Source organism: Haliotis asinina, chromosome 2, assembly GCF_037392515.1.
Source record: "Haliotis asinina isolate JCU_RB_2024 chromosome 2, JCU_Hal_asi_v2, whole genome shotgun sequence".
In the NCBI taxonomy this organism is placed as follows: Eukaryota; Metazoa; Mollusca; class Gastropoda; order Lepetellida; family Haliotidae; genus Haliotis; species Haliotis asinina.
In genome coordinates, this window is record NC_090281.1 from 95,017,734 (window position 1) to 95,037,405 (window position 19,672).

At 39.8% G+C, this 19,672-nt stretch overlaps 1 protein-coding gene across 1 annotated transcript in view; it reads left to right on the plus strand.

The window, feature by feature from the left end:
• Positions 1-330: 330 nt before the first annotated feature.
• Positions 331-19,672, plus strand: part of LOC137273041 (cholecystokinin receptor type A-like) — a 51,019-nt gene continuing 31,677 nt past the window's right edge. The window contains exon 1 of the mRNA XM_067805483.1: positions 331-1,157. Within this exon, the coding sequence (XP_067661584.1) occupies positions 725-1,157 (433 nt within the window). The 5' untranslated portion in view covers positions 331-724. The remainder of the gene's footprint in view (positions 1,158-19,672) is intronic.

Consider the following 19,672-nt stretch of genomic DNA (forward strand, 5'->3'; position numbering starts at 1 on the left):
TTCTCAATCTACAAGGCTCTGCAACATCAACAGAGCCAGGAGTGTGATAGGCAGGAATATAGCGTCATGAAGTGTTAGCGTTGAATCTATCGATTTTAAGGCGGGCGAACATGACAAACCCTCCTACTCGACGTCAATCAAAAGCGAAAAACACGTCTCTCTCACGTGTAGTTGGAAAGATGGTGCGCTCGCTTTAGTACCTTACCGGTGGGCGACGCGGCTCGCCTAAAGGCGGTGCTTATTGACGGAAGCTGTTACTCTACAGAATTCTAACTGGTGAATTTGCGCAGCACGTCTGTATCAAACCCAGTCGCCGTCCTCAGCGAAACAACTTTCAGCTAATTTGATTCCTTCATTACGGTTACCGTAGGGTTACGCCGGGCGTTTTATGGATGTTTGTCTGAGATTTTCAAAACATCTTCTCGATGATGGTTTCAAGAGTGCATCTCCAATTTTAAACCCAACACAAGTGAATTGGACTGAGAAGTTGTTGTAGTGTAGTCTAGATGGATCTCTATTAAATTTGGAATGTCCTGTACCCAACACTCGCGAATTACTGCTGCCAAAAAATGCAGGGACTTCCAGTGAGTTCGGATCTGCTTTAAGGAAACGTTTAATGATAGTTTGGTACAACGATGATTGAAGATTAGTTACAAGGTTTTGTGGAATAGTTTCGTGATCTGTGCTTAACGTTTCAGAAACTTTGACAGAAGGACTTTCAACCATGACAGACGTGAAGTTAAACTGTACCGACATCACGTCTGAGGCAATCACCCAGGCCCTGTGTAATGTCTCGGAGAACTTAATTCATGCATTGTCCCAGCCGTTCGACAATGGCTTGACAACTACCCTACCCGGCAACGACAGTAACGGGACACTGTTCCGACGGCGTCCCATGGCCAAACCGCTTGAGATGAACATTCAAATTCCGCTGTATGTGATACTGTTTCTTCTGTCGGTGATTGGGAATATCCTCGTCATTGTGACGCTCATACAGAACAAGAAAATGAGAACAATCACGAACGTGTACCTATTAAACCTATCTATTAGCGACTTGCTTCTAGCTGTTTTCTGCATGCCTTTTACCCTTATCCCCATGGTGCTCAAAAACTTTGTGTTCGGAGAAACTATGTGTATTACCATCCGTTATCTACAAGGTAAGTACTACAGTGATTTTAATTTACAATATTGGCAAGCAATCTGCTCCCGTTTCCCTGTACACAGATTTGATGTATTTGTCCTCGAGACAATTAATCGATTTAAACAGATTTGAGTTATTTGTCCTCGAGACAATTAATCGATGTGAGCTTTTAAGATTTAGCTAACGTTTTGTTAAACCCGACTGTCCGATTCTCTGCAACCAGACAAGCTTGGCTGGTTGGGAATACATTATTGCAGTAAAGTGTTTTGTACATTTCTTATTAATGATGCTGTGTTGATTGCCTGAACGATTCGAGTGATGACCTATTGAAAAGTGAATTTTAATCAGCCATTGATTACGATATCATGTGGCAGACATTGACTGTAGCGTTCACGGAATCGATTTAAAGACTGTCACACAATAATTACGGTTAGAACGACGACGACAATTACGGTGATGACGTTGACAGTGCAGCTATCCATGGGTTGGATTAAACTGGAATGTTCCTTGCACGTGTCGTTCAATGAGCGGGAGTTCGTCTTAATGATTTGATGATATATGCATATATCTCCAAATGCGAAATGTGATAGCCCTGAACTTTCAGCTTGAATTACGAATTTCTCGTGAGTGTTTACTTTACCTAAATGAGGAAACAGATGTGCCCTTCAGTCACTGTAGTGCCCGTGGCGTGTTTCCTTCTTACTCCTAGCTCCGCGATTCACACACAACAACGGTACAACCCCCATCCACACACACATACGCCCTCCAGCCCGCAAGCGTATACGCACACGCACGCACACACACACACACACGCACACACACGCATACACTTCAAGCACGTGCTTTACATACGCTCTTTACAGTGTAATTATAAACATTGCGTTATCCGCAATGGTGATTCTTAGAAGCAGACATCTGACGAACCGACTGGAAGAGCTATATAATACAACACATGGGGTGAGATGACAGGCTTGAGAATATTTAGCTCATATGACGACGTGCATGCGTGTGTGTGTTCGGCTGCTCTAACTACATTTAAGCTGGTGTTATAGTGCCAGTTCACCGTGATGCCATACCACAGTTAAGCATGAATACCCCACTCAGACACATTACACTGACTCAGCACCAACCAGTCCGACTCACTGATGCCGAGCGCCTAGCAGAGACCAACAGGTATCATATGTTAACGTCTATTTAGTATGACGCGACCGGGGATCGAACTCGCGACCTTCCGCTCTCTTGGCGGACGCTATAACCACTACACCACGGAGACGGTAATGCAGCCAGTGAAATACAACAAACTGGATGTTTTAATATAGTACAGCATGTTGCGTGAGCGCATCTTGCAAAACAAAAATCGCAGTCCTGGGAGAGCCTGGGTGATTTATTTAGCCTACAAGCAGCGCATTTTCAAAGGAGAGATCGATGGTAAACTTGCAATCAGCTGCCAGGCAAAAAGTAATTCTAATATGTTTGAAGATTCAAAGTTCATACACAATTGCGCACCGTGATATTGTGATCCAGTTGTTGCTCAAGACACCATGTGCCAATCATTTATACTAGTAGCGCTACGTCATCACTGACTACCAAGTTCTCGTGATTCCATGGTTAGCTATTATCATACAATGCAGTGAACCAGTGTGAAGGGGTAGCGTGCTGTGTATTAACTTTTAGCATGCTAAATGTGAAGAATATCGTGCATTGTGTGAAGGGGCAGCATGAATCGTGTATACGGGTAAAGTGCATTGTGTAAAGAGTAGCGTGCATTGTGTGAAGGGGTAGCGTGCATTGTGTGATGGAGTAGCGTGCACTGTGTGAGGGCATAGCGGGCACTGTGTGAACAGGTAGCGTTTATTGTGGGGAGGGCGTAGAGTAAAATGTGTGAAGGGGGTTGAGTGGAAGGGGTGAAGGGGTAGGGTGCATTGTGTAGGGGTATCGTGCATTATGTGATGGGGTATCGTGCATTTTGTGAAGGGGTAGGGTGAAATGTGTGAAGGGGATAGGATGATGCATTGTGAAGTGGTAGCCTTCATTACGTGAGGGGGTATCATGCATTGCTCGGAAGTGGTAGCGTGCATTTTATGAAATGTGTAACATACAATCAGTAAAGCGACAACGTATGTTATGCAAAGTGTTAGCGTCCACAGTATTAAGAACATGAAAAATGTACGAGATGGTATAATCACATGATCAGTTACTGTATGTTAGCATTACGTTTGAGACGACAATACATCAAAGTGGAAACCAAGGCAAAATGTTTGCCAAGTTGGCACTGACATACGCTTATAAATATCGTCAGTATTCACATCCATTGACATAATCATGTATTGCATGTATGATATCAAAACTCCGATACGTTGCCTTTATGAGCCCAAACCAATTAGAACGAAGGCATATGATATATCCTGTTCTAATACAACATGCATACATGATTGCCATCATTACTATGGCCTTTTATGTTCTAATTAATTATCTGAAGTCAGTAGGTGACGGCGACCCTAAGGCGTTCACTGATTTGGCTAGCGATGAATAATAACCCGTATACACGCTGTCATGTTGAAACATGTGACGGACTGATTGCGGGATTTTGTAATTTTGAGGGGAAGAAATATTAAACGAAGCTACGGATTATGAAATACAGCTGTTTAGTTCCCATCTAACCGAGCTCACGATATTTAAAGAGGCGCTAGATCATACAGAAAGTGGACATTTCTACTCTAAGTCTAGACTTTGTCATTAATGCCTTGTGTAACATTGATGTTGTCTGTATCATGTCACGTATAACCAGTTGACGCCTGCTTGGTCCAGCTTACGAAACCTGAGTTGGAAGACGATTCAATCCATATTTTGATGGCCTCTTTCAAACGTGAACGACTGCATATTTGACTGTTAGCCAATGTTCATGTGAACATTATTCATGTAAGTGAATGCTTTCCGAAATACTACGAGGGTTCACATCTACGTCAGGGTGATATCTGCGTCAGGGTGATATCTGCGTCGTCTGTTATCCTGAACTATCTGCCCCCAACTGATCTGGTATTCCTCGATGGAACTCAAACGTAAAGTGGCTTCAAAACTATAACATTATTTCTAGGGAATGATTTTCTCGATTACCCGCCCAAACAAATGTCTTTAGGCGCACTCTCATAGTTACTACAGTTCCCACTGGGTGTTTCTCTTTTTGTTATACTGGGCACCTTGAATGTACTGAACTATTCATTTGTAATGTTTGGCTAGATGTGTGGAAACTGCTAACAGCTGAAGGGATGGTGTAAATCCAGCTAGGGTCCATTCAGGAAGGAGATGTAGAGTAAGTCCACATGGTCCCTATTATGGTGATCTACCTTTAGTTGTTGGCAATCTATAGCCTTTTCAATGCAGTCTTCTTCGTATTTGAAATCAAATTTTAGAGATATATACTAATTTTACTTCTAAATTACTGTGATATTCTAGTCGGTTTTACTGTCCTTCGGTGACAGTTTCGTTTTGTTTTAATATATATATATAATTCACATGTACTTAGAGTACTTCACAACTTGTTTTTGTCACGATATGGATGAAATATTTAAATTTAATCTCACTCACACAATGAACTGTCCATACGCGTGCGGCATCTAGATATCAGCTTTGTGACGGACACATGTGGTGTGTAATCTGACTGCTGACTGATGATTGTTGAAGCACATTTCGTCTTTAGAAATCTTTCCAAAACTAGGATTCTATCCCAACTATACAGCAATACATATTACTCACGATTTCTCTCGCTTGACGTATTGACCACGTGTGTGCCATTGATAGTTGAGACTCAGTTCCATACTACACTTAAAATTTGCCATAAAACGTTTTATATTCACAAGAAATCTCAGGAAACTATTCCATTGTACAACGCAGACTATAAAGAAACGTGCTTATGAAAGCAATGAATATAGATGAACTAAGCATGAGAGAAACTCAAGTTTGTCAATAACATTCAGCCACAGTTACGATAGTATTATATCAAAATGTTAAAGGCAAGGACCACGTACAAAAGTCAAAGAGAGTACTAGATACTTCTAAAGAATATGGACCCGTGAAGGTCCCGGGGTCGAATAGGACTTTAGCAAACCATGCTTGCCATAAAGGGCAACTATGCTTGTCGTAAGAGGCGACTAACGGGATCGGGTGGTCAGGCTCGCTGACTTGGTTGACACGTCATTAGTTCCCAGTGGGGCAGATCGATGCTCATGCTGCTGATCACTGGATTGTCTAGTCCAGACTCGATTATTCACAGAACGCCGCTACATGGCTTGGCTATTGCTGAGTTCGGCGTAAATATAACCTCACTCACCCACTCAGCACGAAGCACGGGCAGTTCCTAGGCCGATTCGACCTCATATTCATTCCGTTCCGGTACATATACAGAAACTGATTCCCTACGCCTAATGACGGCACCATTTCGACTGGGACACCCGTGTTCCCAATGTCGAATATGGAAATTCCACAAGAAAAGAACACTATACGTGAAAGGCAAAACTTGGCTAACACATGTCATTGGTTCCCATTTGCACAGATCGATGCTCATGTTGTTGGTGACTGGATTGTCTGGTCCACACTCGATTATTTACAGACCGCCGCCATATATCTGGAATATTGCTGAGTGTGGCGTAAAAATAAACTCACTCACCCACTCTAAAGAATATGCGTTGTTGTGAATGTTTTTCAACCACAAATAACTCTGATAACTGTTTGCCACCATCTGAAACATTTTTGTGGACGTTTTCCGTGTGTAAGAGTGATAAAACACAATAAAACAATGCAACAGAATATCGCAAGGAGCTTGGCAACGTGCATAGTCTCCCATTTAACTTTTTCTGGTTAATGTAGACACATTACTACCGCAGGTTGTAACAGCTCGCTTCAGACATTACTTGTGAATAGCCTGGAGAGGCATTGTATGTTTATTTCAAGCTATCTATAGAAGAGAGTCGTAATGATGCCGTCTTTATTAGGTAACGCATGAGAACTACATCAATCAAGTGGCCCATTAGACACCATTGATCTCAACTCTCTTTCAAATCTGCATTGTATGGAATACTATAACTTGTTGCCATTGTAACCTGAAGTATTGTAAGATTCGCACAGAGAGAAGTTTGTTGCGTGGTGGTATGCACATACATTTCGTCTATTGATCGACAAGTCTGCATGTTCAGCATACATGCAGCGCGTATCTGACAACAGGTGAAGTAAATATTTGTCATAAATCGAAAGAGGCTTAAAGGCAAAATTAGGTTGAAGTTGTTTAGGATCTGCACGCTAGCGATTCAGTCTTTTAAACATGCATATCTCTTCATCAATTATCCCAAGTTTAGTACTGTTTGCTACGTTTGTCCAGTTACAGATTTGTTTCATAGCCACGCGTACTGGATATTGCCAGGATATCCGATACTAACCACCGTCACTCAGCTGTAACACTAATAACGACTCACAAATCAATCTCACTGACTCATCAGTGCTGACAACCATACGAACTGTTCCATATTAAGCACATTTTCCTCTCTACCTGTATGTGTTTGTACATACATTCAAACGACTGAGCCATTTCCAACTTCAGACGAATTCTGTGCAAAACGTAGAGACCTTTTCTGCAATTCCGAAACTGTTTTCATAATTTATCACCAACACAACGATGAAACTAGTTTAGCCCATCAAGTTAAATTTTGGAATTGTATTAGAATATCATAATTATAGTTAATAACGTCAGGAACATAATGTTTTGGTCACTGATTCGCAAACATACAAAACGGTATTTCATCTATTTGCGGACCAGGTTACCAATACAACCTCTATTAATATACAAGCGCACAGGAACATTTCATTCGATGCAAACGTGTAATTCTTGGTCAGTATTCATACGTTTGATCTTGTGATATCAACGGTTGACAATGAACATAAGTAACGAGGCATTGTTGACCAGGCTGATTAGAATATGTAATGTGAACGCAAAGAATATCCAGTTTTGAATGTCCTCATAAATAAATAAATTCTTTCGGTTTAATTCGCAACACAGCCATGAGAGTCATGTGAATGGAAATGAACGATGACAGTGGCGTCCGCGAAAACATAGTCATGTGTCAGCCTAAAGAACATGCATGTATATATCCATGTTTTGCGTTATACTTCAAATCAAGTTGACTATACACTCTCAATATTTTACGAGACAGTCTGAGGGAATCATTAAAAGACAGACCGATTTTGAAAAAAATGTTAACATTTAATACGCGTTAGAAGATGTTATATCATTCAAAACAGGCTTCATTGCACGTGTTAGCATAATATTTACAGAATATCTATGAAGGACATATTTCTGTAACAATAGCTAATTTATCTGGGGACAATATCACTGTATAAGGATTGTTCTTTGCTTTGTAAGTGGTCTCCACAATTGTTGTACTTGTGGCATTGATGATACCAGAAATTGGAGCAATTCACCAAAGGTTGAATCGATGAATGATAAGCTATATACATATAGTCGATCCACGCGGTCCTAATAGTGTACTGGATCTTCATGAAAAGCCGTCTGTGTAACGGTTTATCCATTATTTATGTGTCTGTAGTAGCCTATTGATGTTAATGGTGTCAATTGCCGTCAGTCACCATAAGCCCGCTGTACATCATCAACTCGACATTTCCAATACGTTTTCCCGGTGGGTATCACTCTAGCGATATGGTCAGCGTACAAAGCTAACATATTCCATAACGCAATTTCTAAGAAAAATATGTTTATTAACGATTCATCTTCACTTGCAATCTTGGTACTTAACCAAAAAAATGTATGAAACTTGCATAATGAAGACGATTATTTTGTGAGTCGAGTGATTATTTATATATTTATGGAATAAAATAGATGCATATTGCCAGATTGATAATATCTAATCCATTATGTCAAAGTTGCTGGAAAGACCACAAGATATAATTATGCATACAATTGCTATCATATCATATGGGGTAAATTGGATCCGTGTGTAAATGTATCGGCACGTATAAGACTTTGTGTAGCCATCTTGCTTAATGTTGTATGCTGACATTTGTGTCCTCTTGTATCACATTATACATCGATCGCCAGTATCAGTGAAGAAAACTCTCACTAACTGTCATATCGTCGGTGATAAAAAAAAATCAAAACGTCATTGTAAGTTTGCCATGTGATATTATCAATGGAATATGGCCATTGCGACATGTAGATGGACATTGTGCATCTATGTGCTAATGTACATGTAATGGCATGCATATATCCATATCTAGTGTTCATAAACATTTTGATGTGGTTTGAAAACTGAATGTTTCGTGTATGTGTCCAAATATGAAATCAACCATCAATCTAAAACTATCTCGAGAAATGGAAAGCTTTTGACGCTTTCGCATGATTGAGGAAGGCACCTTTCTACGCCGCATTTCACCTTCACCATTTATGCCACATTCAGTACACCAAAATTGGACTTCACATATTGTACCCATGTGGGGAAGAGCTAGTCTCGTTCTATGCGAGGCGGGGGAAGACAGGATATAAGTACAATATGACACATGGACCGGGTCATCATTGGAATTAGGTCTGTGTATATGGTATTAAATATGTTTATGTTGCAAATTGCAGATGCTGCACAATTACGGACGTGCTCACATGAAAATTGTCATACAAAGTGACATTTCATTTCAGCCATGTTCTACGATTACAAAGACTGTGCCTTTTAACAATGTGCTATCAAATATGATATCTTATACACCCGAAATATGTGTCCATCTAATTACCCAAGCGATTTTAGTATCCCTCTATTTCTTAACATGAGTTCTGGAGTCTATACGTCATCCATCTGTCTGTTTGCCTATCCGAAGAGCCTCCAGCCTCCCTGTAATAACAATATCGGTATGCGTAGCAGTGTTCGCCAAGTATTGACACTGCCTAGACGTGACAAAACGCTATCGTGCATGTGGATTATTATTCCCTAATTAGTAAGAATGGATCTGCTAGAGAACAAATTTAATATCACACCGTTATGGCGATCGTAATATGAAGACTAGTTTTTGAACGAATACGAAAGGTTATGGATTCGAAGTTTCGTACTTCTTGTTATGACATGAGCGTTAGATTAATCCCAGGTTTGTGGGAACGCTCGATTGTACATATCATGATATGCTGGTGTATATATAGTTGAAACGAACTGGAATGCAAAGCAAAAGAATATTGATTGGTATCAATGTGGTCCACAGATTAATTCAGTTTGCAAGCAATTGTTTTTCCTTTGAGGGAAGTGTAAAGGCATATTTTATGTGTGAAATTATTCCATTGCCATTATCTGGGAAACATTACAGAGCTTGGAGATATTGCCAAACTAATGAAGTGGTGACATATACATTATATCCATTTAATTGAAAACGAACGATGGAAAGCCTTTACCTTCAACCTCTACACTTCGTTTGAGATGAAATACCGTTACGTTGATGGATGTTGGAAGCCCTATTTCAGTCGAGATATGTACTGACTTTATGTTACTATGATAGGTACCAACCAACAGATTTCTTATAGATGTCTATTATTCCAATGAACAAAATGTTTTGGAGTATACCAAGTAACTAGAACGTTGATTGCGACTTCGCTTAAATACCGTCTTGGAATGCGATATTTATGATTATTGTTATCGCTCCAATATAGAATATTGCAGATCAGGTTACATAAAAAGGAGAACCTATGGTCAACAATGATCCTCTGAAACTTCTATTGTATTCACCGAACTGTTTTGCTCCAAAATATACTCACAAAAACCGATGTTTGCAAAAGGACATTACTGACCGAAAAAAGATTCGGAGCATCTATTCAAGTTTTCTATCGTTTAGCGTCTCTGCATGAAAGTGGTCTCAAAGACCTAAGCACCCATTACACAACCTATTACGACTCCAAAGTGAGCAGAGCTAATCTGGAGTCTGGAAACAAATATCTTCAACATATTCAGAAATACATTAGGACGGTGAGGAGCAAGCAGGGTTACCACTGCGTTCAACATTATTGTACCTATATGATATGTACGTCTGTGTGCGCATACGTGCGAGCTTGTGTGCATGCAACTTGAACAGTTATTGCAGCTAGGCTCAGAACAATGTACAGGTGAGATGAAGCTAAGGCGAGGTGCGTGTTATGGATGGTGAGGCATACTGTGTGTGTGGTGATTTCTGCGTATGGAACAGTCTTGGTTATATAACGGAACATATCGTGAAGTAGCCGAGTGTTCCGCGCCAACCCGAAGTCCTGGATTGGAATCTCGAAATGTCTACAATGTGATACCCATTTATGGTGTTCCCCCGTGATATTGCTGGTACATTGCGGTTTAAAACCTCACTCCCCTACTCCCCCATTCCCTCACTCACTCACTCACTCACTAAATAAGTACAGAGGAAAACACGTAATCTGAAGAGCACTGGCATGCATTTTAGCTTTGGACATAGGTCTAGGCACAGACTGCATATACATTCTATCATCATCCATTACCTACAGTAATGATACATGCATAAACGAATGGGGCTACAGAACGTGACTTAATGAACACCCAGTTTATATGCTTCAGTTGCAAAATGCAAATGGAATGAGAAAAATATGCGGCAAAGAAAAAACCCAAGTACTCCCGTTAATGATCGTAATGTCCGCGAAAGTGATGCTATCATTTAAATCGACCCTGTTGAATTCAAAAGGAGGCATAAACGGACCACCAATTGAGTTAACAGACTTAAATCTCTTGAGTAGAAGGTACGCGCCGTTGATAGCCACTTAAGCTGTGTGCCGATGGTTCGATTCTTTCATACCATGATGTTCCATGTTGTTTCTGATTGATCTTCGCCATGCATCGTGGACGTTATGAGCTCTGTCAAGTATCTTTCATTCATCTCATAATGGTCTAACGGTTTTCGAAAAGAGTGGATGAGTATTTGCTGGATATTTCTTTTTACATCTTTGTAAATGTTTCCCTTGGCTCGGATTCACAAAGAGGTGTTTGTGCTGGGGCGTCTCATAACCGTGTTCAAATACGACGCCAAATCTGAGGGTAGATGAAAGCTAAAATCAGTTTATGCATGTCATTCCCTGGCATTTAGTCTACATTCATCTAAACTCCAACACTTAAACATAGACCTAATGATGCGGATGGTTCAATGAACCAGTCCCTGCAGTCGTTGTTTTAGCCCTGTGATACTCTAATATACGGAGTATCAATTTTGTATTTTAGTGTAGGTTAAAATTATATAATTATATAAATTATAAAATTATATAATTATATAATAAAGGACAACACTCATTTAGTTATTAAGGAGACGTAATCTGTTTTATTTCAAGCATAAAACAAAATGGTATGGTACGATAATCAGGCTAATGTACAGTAGTGAACTATTTATTAACGTGAGTATTTGAAGTGTAAGTTTAATACCATACCACATATGGGACATCACTGATTTGTGGTTTAGATCAGTTTGTTGACACATTGTTGGAAACAATGCCATGAACTGCTAATAACGACACACTTGGGTCACATTACGGATGTCGACTGACTTTCAGTGAATCTATCGCCAATATGAAACCGTACAGCCGCGAAGCATACTGCTTCTGTACATTCGCCTAACACGTTCAAACAGTTAAACGAATTCTCTGTTTACGGCATTTTTAGCGACATGTACATGAAATAAGCTAAATGTCACCAGTTATACGTTTCACAAAAATGTCAACAGACATTTATTTGCCTGTATGCATCATGATGTATGAATGTGGCGCAGTCAACATCAGTCAACTGCAATGAACTGAAGACGGAACTCCCATGTTTTGTCAGTTTGAAACTTAAATGAAATTATCCTGAATTTGAGTACTGCTCGATTTGAGAAAGTTACAGAACACTGAAAAGAGACCAGTCCTATTCTCTGGAGGTGACTTTTTACATTACGTGAACCTTCTCTGTAGGCTTGTCACGTCCGTGAGGTTTTCCTATTTTCTTTCTCAAAATACTCGAAACTTCTCATTACGGATTATCCGTCCCTTGTGAATTAAAGTTGTACGTCCGTCGCCAACGATTCGACGCTTTATTTAATTCTTTCTCTTGGGACTGCAAATCCATAATGCTTCGCCGCTCGTTAGTCATTCAATAAGCGTATTACCAACTGTGTAAATTGACTCTACTGTAAATGTTTCTCGTTCCGAGTTCATTGTTAGCAATTGTAGAATATTTTAAGAATACGTCAGCAATTGGTATATGCGTTAACAATATCAAATGGTATGATTCATTATGGTTACAAAAGCCCCGGTGCAACAAGCTCCGTATAATGTTTCGTGTCGCAGTACTTTGAGATTGAGCTTCCGGTTATTTTCAGGTTGCAAAAGGTCTGCTTACTGCTATAGTCTGAATTGTACAATAAGCTCTGCATTTAAGGGAGATGTCTCATAGACGGTAGTAAGTGCTACGTTAGCTGGTTTTGAAGCATGTTTGAAGCATAGTATGACAATTTAGTGAGAGCGTTTATGTTTGCTTACAAGATCAGGTAGAACCACACTAGTTATGATAAAAATAAATACAACAATACTAAGCAGGAAGTTTTATTGAGCCCGTAAGGCACAGTCGTCTTGACTCAAAAGTGGGCCGATGATTTGCAGTCTAACTCGAAAACTAATAAACATGTTATACTCAACAAAACGATGATCGTAGTCCCCAATAGAAAAAGAAAAAGGTGTGTAACAATATGTCATTAAAGTATTGACGCAGTTCTCGAACACCAGAGCTTTTACTGTCCATTACTTTTCGAGTTAGACTGCATCGGTCTGCTTTTAAGGCAAACGGGCTAGAGTGGCTGTAACCGCTATACTGTCCGGCTGGTCTGTCATGGATGTTTGACCTGGTGATTTCGCATGCAATACTCTTTCTATAACAGTCTGTTAGCCAGAGCACAATGGCAGCCTGCAGAACTCTGAATAAAGCGCAAGTCCAAATGTAGCAGACCACTGCCCCTTATGGAATCTATATGTACACGGTATGACACATGACACATTGTTGCCCAAGGTATAGCACTTCACCGAATACGGTGAATTGACTCATATCTGCTCAACGGCAGACGACGTTGAACGTCAATGCATTACTGAATTAACTACAATATGGACTGTCTTGGATTTGATTAAAATTCTATTACTGTCCGTCTTTCAACTTTTGTCGTTCCTTCACAAAGCTTCATCGACCAAAGTCAATTCATTATTTGAGAAAGCAGAAATTACATTTCTGACTGTTGTAATGGAAATGTATGCGTCACAATCAAGGATTAGTTTGAATGGTACTTCTTGTTAATTGAATAATTCTGTTTTGAATTAATCCGGTCTGTGGCCATTCTAAACATGAAAATATAACTTAGCCTAATTAGAGATGTGATGACGTTTGCAATTTAACGATGACTCTGTGAATGAGTGCGGTTTGGCCTGGACTGATGGTCGTTACGTCACTCATTAGACTGTCTGATCTGGACTCGATTATCAGGGAAACGTCTCTATTCCTACCGTGTCTTGCCATCTAATACAATCCAATCTTTGCTGTACGATTATTGTACGTCTCTATGTTGCTACTCTGAGACTTCAGCTTCGGTTGCAATCGATTCACACAAAGTTATGTAGACCAACATCATTGCAAGCCGCAATCAAAACTTAAGATTGATCATAACCAATCTACAATCATTATAGTCTTGGAATACAGTTGAAACAATGACGTTTAAAGGAGATAGAGTTCTATCATTATCAGTATCACGTTCAAACACTGACATTTTATTCTGTTACACTTAGCGATTCAAACTGACACTTCGAGCGCATTGTAGACTTAACGTCAGAGATTCCCTTCAAAAGTAATCCATTTAGTTATCAAGTTAAAGGGCTACAATCCTATTTTCCATTTGAATATATGATAAAAGGAGCGACAAATTTGTATAAATCTCTCGTCCCCTGGGAAGGATTAAAATGGAAAGTGTCTGAAAACTACGAATATGACCTTGACCGTTTGGTGAACTTAGAGGCTGCAGAGCATAGTTCAAATCACGAAGGAGTGGCTTCGCTTTATACTACCTGTACTGGTTAGGCGATCCCATGTAATATCTTTTTGATATGTGCATAGTGTGCAGCATATTGATTCTTAACGTTGATTGGTTGATCGTATACTTGAATATTTTCATTGGATGACGGAACTCTTTTCACACCACTGCGTTCATTCATAACGTAAACCTTACGACAGTGAACATTAATTTCACTCGGGACATATTTTCCGTGATCTCTTGTAGCTCGCAGGTTATTCTCTTAATACGCAACGTACTAACGGATGAAAGTTACTGTGTACAACATAGAATTGTGTGATATAAAATTAGTTGAAATAAGTCTAGATAAACATGTAGCAAAGCACTTTACATGATATGTGATGTCGCGTATCGTGCGTGCTACGTGCACTTTGTGCACAATCCACTTACTCAGCGTTCGCATTGTTTATTTTTTTGGGACACCTCATACTGAAAATTAAAGGACAGTTAACTATTCTGGCCTCCGAATGTTGTGGAATGCACATTACCTTCAGCCTAAACTGCAACGGCTTACGGAAAATCAGCGTCTCCGCGCCATGGGTATGCAGGAGAATGGAATGGAGACGTTTTCAGCAGAATGAGAACACGAGAGATTACACCAGACCAGCCGTTTTTGTGTGACGTCACTACAAGACATCCACATTCGGCTGGTCCATGTAAGAAATCGATTCCACACAGCCAGTTCCTGGACCATTCCTGGTTTACATCCTGTCACTTCTAGGACTGTACGGAACCGGCTGAAGTCGGACGGCCTGCAACACGTTGATTTTTGTTCTCAGATGCATGTCTTGCCTGGTACAGACCGGATCTACAGCACGGGAAACAGGGTTCATATCAAGCATGCTTTGGGTAAAATGGAGCGACTTTTACGTCAAGCCCAGAATGAGCCATAGGGGTTACTGTTACATCATTCAGATTTCGAGATTATCATTTAGCACATCAAATCATGTTATTGTCTTTTCTGCATTAAGGAACTGCATGGCACAAAATAACGTACGTACTTACTTTATTCCAGTAGTGTACATGACAACTCTCACCTCTCGAAGAACCACTTCCCAAATGAAAAGTGTTCGTCTCATTCCTTCCTGGTCACGTTTTGTCAATGTTCTTCTCCATGTCCAAACTCATACTCACCATTTTTTGTTTTGTTTTTGTAGAGTCTAACAGGAACAGATTTTTCTTTTAATAAGTATTTAATGAATGTCTAAAAACAATGGACATTGGCCATCACATTTTACATATTGACTCTAGTGAGGCGAGCTTTTATAAAAGATACTGAATATCCGAATGAAAATGTTTGTTTTAATAATGATTACCAAATACATATGGCAAAACGTTTCAGCTGTATTGGACATATTTGTGTTATTACTTGCAAATGCAATTATTCGTGTTTTTCCAAGTTCTGTATGAGATTTTTCAATTATTCGTGTTTTGCAAAGTTTTGTAAGAGATTTTAAAATTTTTCAATTCAATTCCGTATTCAGTACGGTCTAGGATATCATCCCTTATGTATAGTACATAGCCATTATACCTAAGATTTAAGATTAGAATGACACTGATATTCTATACATCGTAAACAGATGGAGTTCAATTTCTTCAGTTTCTCTGAATTGATACTTGACACAGTACGGTGATGTGAGTACAGCTGACGGAGATTGCTACAGATCTGCATTCATGTTCGCCTCTAGAGAATATTTGAACAATGGGATTAATTTCTTTGGTATTAATACTAAATATTTAATACGTGAATTTGTCTAAACAGTTTTGTCATGCAAAGTGTATTAGACTGTGTTGTAATTGCAGATATTGTTGCATTTACCAGATATGAGTTGAAATACAATAAATTAAATGTATTCGTACTGCAACCGAGAGGTGAAGGCGTCCTTCGCCTTTAGGTTGTGTACAAGTGATATACAAGACTTAAGAAAGATGGTCATAAAGCCGACTGTCAGTAGTTGAGATTAGTTGTAACTAAGTTTGGTTTATGCAAGTGGGAACAGGTAGATGACACCGTTCTGTGTTTATAACCCCAACATGACAGGATTGTATACCCATGGGCAAAACAAGAATCACATCAAGGTTCTGAAACTGCACTTTTTATATTTGTGTCAGATGATACAGACGAGATATGGTTCCTTCGGCATCTTACGCTATTCAATGTGTGCGCTGCAACCAGAACCTCCCGGAAAATTTCATTCAGCAAATGCTATCAAAAGAAATGACGGTGTTATATTGAAGCCATAAAGTAGTTCCCAACGGACATATTTTTGAGGCTGTGTTCTAAAATGGCACGTGTCTTAAACTGAACGTTCACACAAATATGCCTAAATATATTCAATCTTATTTAAAATTTTCGAACATGACATTTGCCTTTTATATACGCGTTTACGTAATTGCACCTTAAAAAATATAGACTAAGTGAAATATGGTGGCAGCCTTCTCACAGGATCATTAATTAACGTTGAGAGACAAAGTTCAAGTCTACTGTTAGTGTGAAATCAACACAGCACCTTTGTAATTAGGTTATCTTCTGAAACCAAAATGAACTGATGTAAATTTAAACAGAAATTTATGTTAAAGAAAAATTCATGTGTATTGTTTGTAGGTACACATACGTAACGGAACTTGATCGATACAGTGGTCCGTTTTTGATCTCGTGAATTATGCGCCCTTTAGATCTAGAAATTATACAGAGAAAACATCTATCCTTAAATCCTTGGATTGCTCTGAGGTTGTGTAAAGTATGTCTTCTGTCATCCGTCACACCGTCGATCTTTCAAGACGCTATGGCATGTTTTACCTCTTTGTAATAAGCATAAGAGCAGATCTACAATAGGGGGTGTCTTGCCGCAAAAAGACGTTGGTTTATCATTCACGTGATATTGGTTTAGGAATTGTTTGACAGTAAATGTCACCAGAATATACTGTCATTGATGAGAGGACGGTGTTTTCTTACTTGGCTTCAGTCCAGCTGCGGATGTTTGTTCATGGCCATTAGACATGGTGATTTACAAGGAATAATGATAGGATAAACTGAAAACAAGCATATAGCAGATTTACTGGTCATTACCATTACTGATCATTAAGAAGCCAATAGTTCAAGAAGCCGTGGGACATCATTTCATGGTTTCAAGAAACAGCTGATGATGATGATAACTCAGTTAATGTTATTCGATTAGTTTGTGAACCCTTTCGTACATAAACAACACCAAAGGGAGTCTCTGGATTCTTGATATTGCTACAGTTCTTACAAAACTAATATATCAGCTTCACTTGTCCATACGTATACGTTTTGGTATCGGAACAGTTAAACATATAAGCTTCATAATATAGGGATACACTTATTAATTTGGATAGTCTCAATAACAGCTATTTTACTCACATCTGATGTTTCAAAGTTCTTACCTAAGACACCAGATCAGTAGTGAGGAAACGTTTTCAACCCCTTTGAAGAATACGCCCCAATGTGACGGTATAATAAGATGATACCAGTAGAATTACGTGATCAGTTACCCGGTATGCGTAATTGAACTGTGCCAATTGAGGGTGAACATCACACTTTCCCCGTCAAATTGTCGACTGAGAGAATTATCTGCATGCTCGTGAATTTCCCAACCTTTGTTTCGTGTTAAGTTTTCAAAGGTTGATTGTTTCGGCAGACGTGTCCTCGCTAGAAAACCAGTTATATCCAGTAGGACGTTTAACAAAGACAATTATGCTAGAACGTACGGTGCCTCGAAATACTGGACTGTCAAGAATGTAGGCATATATTGCATGAAGATGGAAAGCAGGAAGTGTACAGAAACTATTTCTTATTTCACCAACACAAAGGGAACACAAAGGGCAAACAATGTGCCAATCTGCGATTTGTGTCGTATATTTAGAGCAAAGCGTTGTTCAATAAATTAGTCTTCATTGTACAACTACTGCAATTTGTTTAGATCGACTGCTAAAATTGTGCTTGGAGATGGGCATTTGGTATTCTGTTTTTTGCCGATAATGACATGTTGACCTCGACGTCATATCTGTTAAAATCTGTTTGTGCCCTTTGTTTTGCATCACGGGAAGCGGAAATTATCTCCGTTCGCCCCCTCCGACATGTTCTTGTTATTACCACTGCCGCTACACTGCAGTAGCCGTAGCTTGTTACCTAAATGAGCAGATTCAATATATCGGTTAATTCAAAAATGAGACATCTGAAACGCCAACTTGGCAGATGAGATGCACCACGTGCTCCTTGAAAGTTTACAGAATGGAAGCAAACTGGGAACGGGTTATCTCCCACTTGGCTGGATGTAGCCGGACAATTGGTGTTGTGTTGCTGACTGTGGACAAATGAACTTGACCGGACACAAGGGCTAGGATGGACAAGGTCAATAGTGGACCTGACATGTTTAATTTTAGCTGCAACTCGACCGATGTATTTACATTGCCATTTACTTTCTCATTACAAAGACACCACTTTGGCGACAAGTCCAGTTCATTGATCGGTTGAGATTGCAGTTTGTGCCAAAAGGTACTGGGGATCCGCGTTTCTTCTGGCCGTGCATCAGGTCTGTACGGCAGCCAACGTTCAGGAATAAAGGCGTGGTTCAAGGGATTGCTAGAAATTACACATTTACCAGCATAAACCTATATTTATGTCATCTGTCGGTGCCCCATGTTTTTGTTCCGGTAGCATTCCAATTTGTATACTATCCACACAAAAAGAAAGGCATTGACGAGAAATCTGTTGGGAAAATGTTGTATATTCAAACATGCATTACTCGTCCACAAATAGACTTTAGTGCATGAAAATGTACAACAGTTTAGAAGAAGGTAATGTTCATACAACCAAGTGGATATGACGATGTTGAACGCGATGGTGACGACGTAGCACGAACCTGACGTCGGGTCTCCTGGTTCTCCGAACACTCTCGTTCAACCTGTTCCGTACAGCTTGACCGGATATCCTCTGAAGTCAAGCCACTCTGGCTGCTGTGCCCTCACCCATGGCAGTATGATCACTCAAATGTAGTACCCGGGTGTACTTATGTTGGGTGGCAGTGGTAACTCGAGGTCTGCCTGTATGGGGACGGACATTTGTTATACCTGTTTGGTTGCAATGAGCTGCAAGCCATGATATCTTGCTCAGACTAACACTCAGACACCCGGAAACAGGTAATCTCCGGATCACGGAGTCACGACGTGACGTAGCGGTTTGCCCTTGAATCTCCTTCAAAGCGAATGCCAATTCCTGAACGTAATCTGGACTTTGATTGCCAGTGAATGTTCTTTGCTGCACAGTTTCAACTTGAAGGTGATTTCTGTTGCGCTGTGACGACGCCTTTCTAATTCTTGTAAGACATCTCATCAAAATCTACATTTTCAGGTAAAAACGATTGTTTAAGTGTGCAATTGTGCAATTGTGTAACACCATGTTATCAA